Source organism: Lepus europaeus, chromosome 8 (genome assembly GCF_033115175.1).
Source record: "Lepus europaeus isolate LE1 chromosome 8, mLepTim1.pri, whole genome shotgun sequence".
Classification (NCBI taxonomy): Eukaryota; Metazoa; Chordata; class Mammalia; order Lagomorpha; family Leporidae; genus Lepus; species Lepus europaeus.
In genome coordinates, this window is record NC_084834.1 from 74,743,944 (window position 1) to 74,756,614 (window position 12,671).

The 12,671-nt window shown below is 36.8% G+C and overlaps 1 protein-coding gene across 8 annotated transcripts in view; it reads left to right on the plus strand.

Annotated features, from left to right (window-relative positions):
- The window catches only part of UBE2D3 (ubiquitin conjugating enzyme E2 D3), a 33,649-nt gene extending 24,282 nt beyond the window's left edge, over positions 1 to 9,367 (plus strand). For 6 of the 8 annotated variants that reach the window (XM_062199808.1, XM_062199807.1, XM_062199806.1 and 3 more), the window contains 5 exons: positions 3,058 to 3,135; positions 4,318 to 4,423; positions 6,715 to 6,808; positions 7,225 to 7,274; positions 8,727 to 9,367. In XM_062199808.1, the coding sequence (XP_062055792.1) occupies positions 3,058 to 3,135; positions 4,318 to 4,423; positions 6,715 to 6,808; positions 7,225 to 7,273 (327 nt within the window). In that variant the 3' untranslated portion in view covers position 7,274; positions 8,727 to 9,367. The remainder of the gene's footprint in view (positions 1 to 3,057; positions 3,136 to 4,317; positions 4,424 to 6,714; positions 6,809 to 7,224; positions 7,275 to 8,726) is intronic. The other 2 variants (XM_062199812.1, XM_062199810.1) reach the window with 1 other exon arrangement.
- Positions 9,368 to 12,671: the final 3,304 nt, after the last annotated feature.

The window sequence follows — 12,671 nt, forward strand, 5'->3', positions numbered from 1 at the left end:
ACTTTATTGATGCTACTGAGGAGAAGCTTGAACTGATGGGAGAAAAGTCAGGGTACAGGTTTCTAAAGGAAAGATCTAATATAAATGCTGGATTTCTAAAAGTTGGGTCAATTTGATAATCAAAGTATTCCTTCCTCCCACCTCCTTTTGGAGTAGTTTACTGAAGTAAATTTGATATTCTAGAGCCTCCATTTTTATAGGTCTTATTGTCATACCTCTAAATCTTGTTTTACAGAATTTTCCTCTTTTTATTGTGGAATTTTTTTTTCAAAGATTTTATTTAGGGACAGGCACTGTGGTGTAGCGGGTAAAACCACCGCCTACAGTGCTGACATCCCACATGGGCTCTGCTTCACTTCCAGTCCAGCTCTCTGCTATGGCTGGCCTGGGAAAACAATAGAATATGGCCTAAGTCCTTGGGCCCCTGCACCCACGTGGGGGAACCAGTTGATGCTTTTGGCTTCGGATCGGCCCAGCTCTGACCCAAAGAGAGTTATTACGTTAATTCTGACTGGGAATTGCACTTAATCTGGTCAAGAGAGATGGGATGTTGGTAGCCATTTGGGGAGAGAACCAGTGGGTGGAAGATCTCGTTCTCTCTTCCTCTGCCACTCCACCTTTCAAATAAACAAAGCTTTTTAAAAATTTTTTATTTCTTTAAGTGGCAGAGTTAGACCTTGCATCCACTGGTTCACTCCCCAAATGGCCGGAGCTGCGCCTATCTGAAGCCAGGAGCGCTCTCCAGGTCTCCACGTGGGTACCAGGGGCCCAGTCACTTGGTCCGTCTTCCACTGCTTTCCCAGGTCCTTATTAGCAGAGTTGAATCAGAAGTGGAGCAGCCGAGACACGAACCGGCACCCATATGGGATGCTGGTGCCACAGATGGAAGCTTAACCTGCTACACCACAGCACTAGCCCCTTATCGTGCAATGTACTGTTAAAGCTGACCATGGAAAAGTTCTTTAATGCAATTGATGTGAAATTTGACTTTGCTTAAATTTCCTCAAAATGATTGTCTTTATTCAGAAAGATATAGCACTTAATGATGTAAAACTCCAAATGAAAGTTTAAACAGATCTTCTGGAATTGTGCTTAAAGGTTTTCTTGTTTGAGATTAGTCTTTAATTGTATACAATGAAGACATCTTCCATATTATCCAGTTATATAAGAGTACATGATACATGAAGTATCTTTTATTTCCAGTTCATATACCCACATGATTTTTAACCAATATTATTTAACAAAATTACTCATTCTCATGCCTTTTTTTTCCTTACAGCTTTCAGATGATGCTTTGCAATCTTAAGGCTTTTCAAATAAAATTGTGTGGGACTCGATTTAAAGAGTAGCTCTTGGGTTTACTAGTTAGGTTTCTTTGAACCGGTTGTGTATCTTGCTCATTTTTCATACCTGTAACATTTTTCTGTACATGTGTCTGTACCAGAGTAGAAGTCCTTTGGGTTCTTAAAAAAAGTGTTCTTTGGCTCACATTTTGTGGTAAGAGTTAGATGTTTCTCACATTAGAACAATTACTTTGTCCATTAGTCCATGCTCCAGATGGCCGCAATGGTTGGACCTGGGGCATGCCTCAGCCAGAAGCCACGAACTCCGTCTAGGTCTCCCATGTGGGTGGCAGGGGCCCAAGCAATTGTGCCTCCTTTTGCTGCTTTCCCAGGTGTAATAGCAGGGAGCTGAAGCGCAAGTGTAGCAGCTAGGATTCAAATATGTACTCCAATATGAAATACCAGCTTAGCTGGCAGGGGCTTAACTGTCTCAGCCTCAGCACCAATTTCCAGTTACCATAAATTTTATAATGTGGCTTCAGATTGGTTCTTCCCAAATCCAGAGTTAGGCAGTTTCTAATTTTAACCTAAAAATCCTAGACTAGGTCAGTATCTTCTATCAGTTTTGGTTAGTGTTATGCAAGTCTTTTTAGTTTTGTGTTTGAATCTAGTTTGTCACTTATTTGTACACTAGTTAAATTGGCTCATTTTACTCAACCATAAAATAGGAACAGTTAAATTTGAGAAACTCCTGGCAAGTAGTCTGAAATTCAGATGTTTGTACTAACATTGTCTAATATTTATTTACTAGTTAAGTTCTTCATACTATCAGACAAGTACTAATCCACAGATAGAAATCCAAAATTTTGTCTTTTCTGTTTTAAAAGAAACATACTGCACTTTGTTTTCCAAATCTTGTAAACTTGTGTTCCTGTTGATTCACTGGAGAATTCTGCTTTTGAATAGAAAAAATTTTGAGAAGCCAGTTGGAAGTTAAACTTTCTTAAAAAGCCTATTTTATTTCTATTCTTTTAAAGGTACATGGTGTTATTTGGAATAGCTAACATTTGATTTGCCAGTAGGTTAGGTGGCCTGTTGAAGTGCATAGTCCTTTTACTGTTAGAGGAAGTATTTTTATTATTTGAAAGGCAGAGTGACAAAGCCTTCCAGTCACTGGTTCATTCCTCAGATTGCTGCAATGGCCACGCCTTTAGGCCAGGGCAGCTAAGAGTAAAGCTGGGAGCCTGAAACTGTCTCCCACTTGGGTGGTAGGGTTCCAAGTGCTTGGGCCGTCTTCGGCTACTTTCCCAGGCACATCAAATGTGGGGAGCTGGACTGGAAGCAGCAGCTGGGATTTGAACTGGAGATTGGATGTGAGATGCTAGTGTTGCAGGTGGGAGCTTTTAGCTGCTATGGGCCACAAGGACAATCCCGCTCACCTTCTACCCCTTTTTAATTTTTTGTGTGTAGACTATTAAAGTATGATACGTAATTCTGTGTGTAGACTTCATTGTTAAGTACATTCTTTAAGAATTAGATTTATTTTTGTAGTAACTTTTTCTGAACACTTTGATCTAAGTAAACTAGTATTTCTTAATAGTAAGCTTTGATTGTCTTTCACATTAATATGAACTGAGTTTTCTTGAAGTAATGTAGATCATTTCAGGGTAAGTAATAAGTGGTTTTGATTCATTAGAGAAATGCTTTAAATATGGTGATGTTTTATATTAAGCACTGATTCTAGAGCTAAGCTTTTTTTTTTTTTTTTTTGCAGAATGACAGCCCATATCAAGGCGGTGTATTCTTTTTGACAATTCATTTTCCTACAGACTACCCCTTCAAACCACCTAAGGTAAGTATTTCTCTTAAAACCTTTATTATGGATACATGCTATTAGAGAAATAGAGCATTCTTAGAAATTAGTTTCTATATTATAATGAATAAAATTGAGGCTATACATACACAAACTCATAGAATTTGTGTAAGTGAGTTTGAGTCTTTGGCTTTGCTAACATTTGGGGTTTTTTAATGTTTTTATATAGATTTGGATAATTTTTGCTATTCTCTGAAAGTAGTAGGCATCAGATTCTCAACTTCAGTATGTGGTTGCACATACTGTTAAAATTTCTGTAATGCAGTATAGGTGTATTCAGTGTTTTTGTGTATATAGCTCTGTAAATTTATCACAACATAAAGGAATTGCTCAATACACTTAGATTGGTTTGTACATATGATTAGTCATTAACATAAATTCAACCTATGATAACTGTGGAAGATGGTATACAGGGAACATTGACACTCTACTATAACCCTCTTGAGTTATGTAACATACAGTGTGAAGTCTCTTAGTGGTGTAAGGTACCTTTTTCCATCAAGGGCTATTTGAATATTTATAACATCATTTGTGGGCCATACAGAATTACCAACCTAAAAATTAGCCTGCTGTAGATCGAATTTCGAAGCTTTTGTGCAGTGCCTTGGCAGGGCCAGATGATTTCTCAGGTCTTATATTGCTGGTGGGCCAGACATTCCCCACACCTGAAATACACGATACTTAGTTAACTATGTACAGGGGAAATGCATTGTCAGATATGTGCCTGTATAACTGAGCTGGTCTATAAATTTGATTATATCCATAAGTTTATTTTTTGAATGTATTAAATACCTTCCTGACTGCTCTTTTTGATACTTGTGGTATTGTTGAGCCATTCAGAACTTCCCACCAAGTTTGTGAAACATTTTTGATCAATAAAAACAACTTAAGGGTTTAAAAAGAACTGCTATTACATCATTGGTAATGAAATTTTTGTCCTAAAGTTATTTTCCTTTTTAATTAAAAATAGGTAGCCTTAAGGGGAATCTTACAGTGTATAAACAAATCAGTTGTAGTTTTTCATTCTCCCATATGTATAGACTAGATTTTAGTGATATGAATTTTTTTGTGTGACCTTAATATTTCATAGTTTTCTACTTAAGTTTAGGATGCTTGTTTTTATTTGGATCAAATACTTAAAGATTTTAAAATTTATTTTAGGTTGCATTTACAACAAGAATTTATCATCCAAATATTAACAGTAATGGCAGCATTTGTCTCGATATTCTAAGATCACAGTGGTCTCCTGCTTTAACTATTTCTAAAGGTAAAATACTTACAGCAAATCTTTCTTGGGGTGCTCTGCTTTTCTAATAGTTAAAAGAATTTCATCCTTGAATCTACTTAGTATTATGAGTTCCAATTTTTGTTAAGAGGTAGGGAAAGGAATAAGAAAGAAGTTCTTTGTATCAGGTGAGTTTGACAAAGTGATTAAGATGCCAAAGGGAATGGTTCTTGGGTCCTTGCCACCCATTATGGAAGAATTGGGTTGAGCATCACCTGCTGCTTCCCGGTGTGTGTAATAGCCCCTACTTTGGATAACAGCTTTCTGCTAAGTCAACTGGTTGAGTTCATGCTCCTGCCTTTTGCCTTGCCTAGCCCCAGCTGTTGGGGGAGCATTTAGGGAGTGAATCAGTATATGGAAGATCTTTCCCTCCCAAATTAATACAGGTTTTTTTTTTTAACAGGCAGAGTTAGACAGTGAGAGAGAGAAAGGTCTTCCTTTTCCGTTGGTTCACCCCCCCAAATGGCCGCCACGGCCGGCGCACCACGCTGATCCAAAGCCAGGAGCCAGGTGCTTCCTCCTGGTCTCCCGTGCGGGTGCAGAGCCCAAGCACTTGGGCCATCCTCTACTGCCTTCCTGGAAGAGGAGCAACTGGGACAGAACCAGCACCCCGACCGGGATTAGAACCCGGGGTGGCGGCGCCGACCCAATACAAGTTTTAATAATTTTTTATCAGTGTTACTCTTGGTATATTTGATTACAGATACTTTTCTGGAAAGAAATTAAAATTTAGGTTGAGGTGAGAGGTATTTTTTGCCTAATGAGCTAACTTCAACACTTAATAGCAGTTTATTTTATTTGGCTTTTTGTATTTTTCAGTTGCAAACCACTTGCTTATTGCATACTTGCCTTTTTAGCAAATACGGTATATTGTACTTAATAGAGCTTTTAAATCTTAACATTTTCACTGCAGGAAAATCTTTCTTGCTTTGTGATTTAAACCTATCTTTAGTTGATGTTTATGTAACCATAGTAGCTTACCTAGTAACATGAATATCTCAGAATCTTAGATGGTGACAGATTTGCTGTCTGTCACATTGTCTTGTTTGAATGATTCTGGTGGTTTCTTTCTTGGTTTTGCCCCATAAGTAAAACCACCCACACACAAAACTGATGGGAAGAAAGTTTGCCTGATATGGGGCATTTCTGAAACTTTTGGAATAGGTAATGTTTTAGTAAAAGTAGTTTAAAAAGTGTGCAGTAACAGGACATCATATAGAAGCTTTCATGTGCTTATGTACTATATTTGAATCTCCTAGTGGGGTTATTTAGAATTTTTCAAATTTACGTTTAACTAGAATTAGAATCCCTTTTTAGGGAGAGGAAAAAACATTTTGGGAAAGTGTTGCCATCATTTTTTTTTTTTTTTTTTTTTTTTGGACAAGCAGAGTGGATAGTGAGAGAGAGACAGAGAGAGAGAGCCAGGTGCTTCTCCTGGTCTCCCATGCGGGTGCAGAGCCCAAAGACTTGGGCCATCCTCCACTGCCTTCCCGGGCCATAGCAGAGAGCTGACCTGGAAGAGGGGGAACCGGGACAGAATCCGGCGCCCTGACTGGGACTAGAACCCGGTGTGCTGGCACCACAAGGCGGAGGATTAGCCTGTTAAGCCACGGCACCAGCCTGTATCTTGATCTTACAGCAATATCTTGCATGGTGATTGGCAAATAGACATAACGAATGAGTTGTATTTTCTATGATGCTTGACATCTTCAAAGTGGGTATATTGAACAGGGGAAGAAACAGCTGAACGCTTACTTTGTCTTAACATTGTTTTCGTTTCACCAGTACTCTTGAATAATATCTTTACCATATAGATTCAAGGAGACAAAACATTTAGTGGACTGGTTGGGAGTTTTATGAGAAAACTAAGGGTTGGAAAAATGAATGGATTTTACGTTATACTTCATAGTTAATAACATGGCATGCGTGTTACTTCCATGTTCTTAGTAAAGTTGTTTGTCCCTACTGTCAAAATGCCCAAAAGCTACTTAAATTCTAATCCACTTAGGCTCTTGAAAAAATAAGAAGTTAATATGACATTTGTGTACCTTAGAAACTCCTGAGTTGGGTGGTGTTTTCAAGTTTAGTTGGTATTGAATTTGATGCCAACAAAGCTCTACTTTTTAGACTTGCTTTTACCTGACTCTCTATTAAACTATATCTCATTGAGATTAACTTTTGCGGGTTGAGGTTTTTAATGCTTGTGTTAAAATACTGTTGTCACATCGTCTAAACTTTTGATGCTGAATAATGAGCTGTATGTTTTCTTGCAGTTCTTTTATCCATTTGTTCACTGCTATGTGATCCAAACCCAGATGACCCCCTAGTGCCAGAGATTGCACGGATCTATAAAACAGACAGAGATAAGTAAGTGTGTAATCGTTTGAGGAGATACTGGTTTTAATACTTTAAGGAAATAATGTGGTATTACTTAATGAGTTGGGCTTACATTCTGTAACTTGTGGCAGTGCCAAGAAGACTTGATGCTTTTATTTCTGATAATAACTAAAAAATACAGAAAGGTAGTTAATAAAATGGTTGTATAAAAAGTTACCAGGTTTAAGTGTGTGTGACAGTGAATAGGCCCTTTAAAACTTTTTTGTTTTGATGTTATTTTGTCACTTTATTTTCAGTTTGGGCAGAAAGTCTTCTCAGTTGTATTTTTCCAAAAGTGCTGTTATAAACATTGAGGTCTAAATTTCTCAGATACTTGATTATTGTTCAACTTCACCGTTATAACTTACGTATGTTATAATTAATGCTAAGTGTACTTGTTCAATTAGGTACAATAGGTTAGCAAGAGAGTGGACAGAGAAATACGCTATGTTGTAGGGTAAGAGGATCTGCACTGTGGTCCATTTATTCATGGTACTGCCAGCACTTGAGTGCTGCATGCTTTAAGGCACTGTATTAACTAACAAAAGGTAACAGATGTGGCAGTTTTCTGGTAACTGTACATTTAACTGCTTGATCTCTGTTTAACGTGAAAGTATATCCAGTAGTCATTATTGCTTGAAAGTATTGTTGCATGGCAAAGCAGTTATATAGCCCTTGTTAGAAGTGGAAATTTTAGTAGTATCTTTATATTAAACTACCACAGTGTTTAGATTTTAACTTGAGTCTTTGTACCAATACTATGTGGAATGTGGTAATTCAAGTTCAAATTTTGCCAGGAGATAGTAAAGAAAGGGAAAAACACTTTAAAGCCTAAGCATCTAAACTAAATGTTCATTACTGACAAGCATGCCTCAGTGTCAGCTATATTTTGTGGCACCCTGTTTGCTAAGTAAAGCCTTTTGTTTCAAAGTGGTGACTTCTTGAGAGGCTATCTTCTAAAAATGGCATAATCATGAACTAGTAGACAGAACTTTTATGTGTTAAAGCTTAGAAAAACAGTTGTGAATCATTCAATTTTTGAAATGAAGCTTGTTAATACTTTGAAAATTTAAACTATAAATCTAAAAGATATCCTATGCCCTTTGATGTGTATTTATTTCTGAAGGTTATCACTGTCTTTGTTGGGGTAAGTAGTCTATGGCATGAATGTTGTTTAGGGAAAACTCAATAGTATTTGACAATATTTGTAATCTTTCTCAATCATAACCTTGCTCATGTGTGAACTACCTGTGGATCTTACTAAACAAAGATGATCTGATTGTACTTCTAGAAGTTTCCATTCAGTGAGTGGCAGTAGGGCTTAGTAGCACAGTCACCACACATGTGGTTATGATTAACACAACCAATGAAACCACCCCCTCTTGAAAATTACAATATTTTACTCTTTTGCCCCTCTCCAAGTCTCAAAGGCATTTTCTCTTCTGGTAATAGCCAGAGCCAAGGAACTTCTCAAAGTCTAGGAGTCAGGTAAAATTTTGTAGGAAACACTTGGTTCTGGCTTTCATGGAAATCCTTGTTGATGTAGAGAATATGTGTGTCCCTCTGTATATTACTGTGATGAACTAGAAAATATTTTTCTTGGTGTTAGAAGTTTGTCGGAATGCCTATCTGTTGATGAGTTTCTAATAGACAAAAGGTCTTTGATTTTTGTTAACCTCCCAATCTCAGCGCCATTTTAAGTTTGTTAAAGTAATACTGCTTTCAAAGCATAAGGTTCTCATTGCCCACACTGCTTTGAGTACCAAAGCTATGTCTCCCTTGTTGGCTTCTATTCTAATTAAAGCCTTTAGAGGTGACTTTATAATGAGTCTGAAAATAAGTTTTCCTTCCTTTTAAAATAAAATTTTTTTCCACTTTATTCTTTTTAAAATATCATCTTTATTTACAGGTACAACAGAATATCTCGGGAATGGACTCAGAAGTATGCCATGTGATGCTACCTTAAAGTCAGAATAACCTGCATTATAGCTGGAATAAACTTTAAATTACTGTTCCTTTTTTGATTTTCTTATCCGGCTGCTCCCCTATCAGACCTCATCTTTTTTAATTTTATTTTTTGTTTACCTCCCTCCATTCATTCACATGCTCATCTGAGAAGACTTAAGTTCTTCCAGCTTTGGACAATAACTGCTTTTAGAAACTGTAAAGTAGTTACAAGAGAACAGTTGCCCAAGATTCAGAATTTTTTTAAAAAATGGAGCATGTGTATTATGTGGCCAATGTCTTCACTCTAACTTGGTTATGAGACTAAAACCATTCCTCACTGCTCTAACATGCTGAAGAAATCATCTGAGAGGGAGGGAGATGGATGCCCAGTTGTCACATCAAAGGAAGCAGCATTATTCTAGCAGCATCCATTCTTGTTTAAGCCTTCCACTGTTAGAGATTTGAGGTTACATGATATACTTTATGCTCATAACTGATGTGGCTGGAGAATTGGTATTGAATTTATAGCATCAGCAGAACAGAAAATGTGATGTATTTTATGCATGTCAATAAAGGAATGACCTGTTCTTGTTCTACAGAGAATGGAAATTGGAAGTCAAACACCCTTTGTATTCCAAAATAGGGTCTCAAACATTTTGTAATTTTCATTTAAATTGTTAGGAGGCTTGGAGCTATTAGTTAATCTATCTTCCAATACACTGTTTAATATAGCACTGAATAAATGATGCAAGTTGTCAATGGATGAGTGATCAACTAATAGCTCTGCTAGTAATTGATTTATTTTTCTTCAATAAAGTTGCATAAACCAATGAGTTAGCTGCCTGGATTAATCAGTATGGGAAACAATCTTTTGTAAATGCAAAGCTGTTTTTTGTATATACTGTTGGGATTTGCTTCATTGTTTGACATCAAATGATGATGTAAAGTTCAAAAGAATGAATATTTTGCCATGTTCAGTTAGAGTGCACAGTCTGTTACAGGTTGACACATTGCTTGACCTGATTTATGCAGAATTAATAAGCTATTCAGATAGTGTAGCTTTAATATGCTGCACCATGATACTGGCAGCCCTGGAGTTCATAGATGGACTTGGGACCCAGCAGTTTTGAAGCGTGTATATGGAGTTTTAAGAAATTTATTTTCCAGGTGCAGCCCCATCTAACTAAAACTTATCTTCACCTTGTACACTTGACAGCTGATAAAAACATAACTTGGGAGTGATAATGGGTCAAAATTTACAAAATAAAGTACTGTTTTGGTGTGGGAGTTGTTATGAGGCTGTGTTGAAGTGACTTAACTATGTGGGATATTGAGTATCCATTGAATTGGATTTGTTCAGCCATTTACATTAATGAGCATTTAAAACAGATCATTTCAGGTGACTTAACATGAATGAATAAAAGTCGATGCTATTGGATTATTTTTCTGTTTGACAAGTGCTATCTGTGCCATTAACTTCTGTAGTAACAAGGGCATTACCATCTTCACTCTCCTGATTCTGACACTGTAGTTTACTGTAGTTTACTTTTTTCCTAGTTACTTTGATTTATCATTGCAATTTCTTAAAAATCTTGTACTCAATTTCTTGCACATGTGACTTCTCCATTTCCACAGTTTTGCACTGCTTACACTTACGTGCAATCTTACTTCTGGTCTCCACACAGATGTGGAAAGCTAGAAATAAGTGTTAAAGCTTAATTTTTATAAACATCTTAATACATAGTTTGAACATGATTTATTGACTTAATGGTTGTCTAAACTGGAAGTGAAATGCATGCCTTCTGAAAATGTTCTAGCTTCATTAATTCTGTAATAAGCATAAGCATTTCATTGGGAAAAGTCAATCCAACTATATAATTTTTCCAATGAGTGAGTTTTTTCATTTTATCTTTTGCTTAAGAGAATGGCTCCTTTCAAGGTAGATGTTGTATTGTTAAAACTTTGGATTTAATTGTGAGTGAGAATTAATAACATACTGCTCTGCAAGGTAAGAACTGCTCTTTGGCTCCATTTTCACAATAATTACTTTCAACACTCCTATATTCTCAATAACAGCATTAGTAGGCAAATCATTTCTTGAAAGCCAAACATGAAAAAAACACATTTTATAGAGTATAGTATATCCCTAATTGGCTTTCAAAAACTGACCTTTATATAGCCTTAGACTCCTTAGGTATATGGAGTTGACTTCCTTAAACCATTGATTGTCATAATAACTAGTAGGTATGTCCAGTTCTGTTTATCTTTGACATGATGCTTATATAACATTTCATACGTTATTTCTTAGGGAATAAGCCATAAAGGCTTCTCCAGGTTTAAGAACAGTAATTTAAAGGACCTGGAAAACCAACATTTTTTGAATGTATGGATACTGGACTTCAGATCATATACAGTGAAACCTTCAAAAGATTCCACGAATTTACCCTCTTTGCTCAACTAGTAATTTAACATTAGTGCCATGTGTAGGACTGAAGTGGATTTTTAACAGATTAAGAAATGATTTTGACTGTTCCTATGTATTTCCTAATCTCAATGCATAAACTTAAATTTCTTTTAACCTATAAGAATTAAGAGTCCAGTTGGCCTGTTAATAGCAAATTTACATTTCAAGTGACTTTTCCTGGGCAAGTTTGCAATGTGATAATCAGACTTTACTTTAAACTGACTAGTTTGCTTTCTTGTGTGGGTGTACTCACATTTTAAAAGTATGAACCACAGTTAACTAGTGGTCTCAGGGGTAGTGAAACACTCACTTTTTTTTTTTAATGGCTTAGTTGAAGTATAAGATACTGATCATGCTGTGTTAGTGATTTTGGGGTGGGGGGATGATTCAGCCATGTTTTGTGTTGACCTAACAAAACTGTTAAACGATTGTTGATTACACTTTAAAGTGCATTTGTCTTCTATTTTATGAGGAACCCAGTGCAAGTCACTAAATATTGTCTAATAGTGACATCTGCCTACGACTTGTAATAACTAAAGTTAATTGAGCTTAAAGGAATTGTTACCATTAAAGTCTGTGTTTAAAGACACTTTGGTCTTACTCAGTAATTCCAGCTAACAAATGAAGTCCACACTTAAAACTGTAAGCTTGAATTTGAACTTCTTAAACTGGTCTGTGAAGAATTGTTGGTTTTCAAAGTGTGACTAAGACCAATGTATCAGCATCATTTGGAAAATTAAAAATAGTTTTAAGGTCCCACCACAGTCCTAATGAATCAAGCCATTGCTTACATTAAAGAACCCTCCCAAATAATGCTCATGCATGGTAAATACAACCATTTCTTTTTAGATTTATTTATTTGAAGAGACAGAGCTCTTCATCCAACTATTCACTTCAGATGGCCTCAACGACCTGGGCTGGGCCAGGCTAAAACCTGGAGCTTCTTCCAGGTCTCCCACATGGGTGGCAGGGGCCCAAACACTTGGGCCATCTTCTGCTGCTTTCCTAGGCCACTAACAGGGAAGTAGATTGGAAGTGTTGTAGCTGGAACTCAAACCAGGGCCCATGTGGAATGCTGATGTTTCAGGCATTGGTTTAGCCAACTGTGCCACAATACTGGCCCCAAGTGGAAACGTTTTTGAGTCAGTGCCTAGTCTTGAAAGACTACAGCCGGTAATCTAAGTTTCTAAGTAACACTTGACGAAGTCATACTACTATGAATACTAAGTAATTAGGTTGATTTCCACATCCTTGGAATATTATAATGCATAGAATTTGATTTGATATACATAATTGAGCCAATGGGCAAAGTGTTAAAATGTGGCCAGGTTGCAGAGATCTGCCTAAAGGTGTTGCAGCTAGATAGTTGAATGAAGATTTGAACCTGTATCTCATTCTGTGGTCTTCTAACTAGGCAACTTTGCTCCCCAGTAAAAATATGTC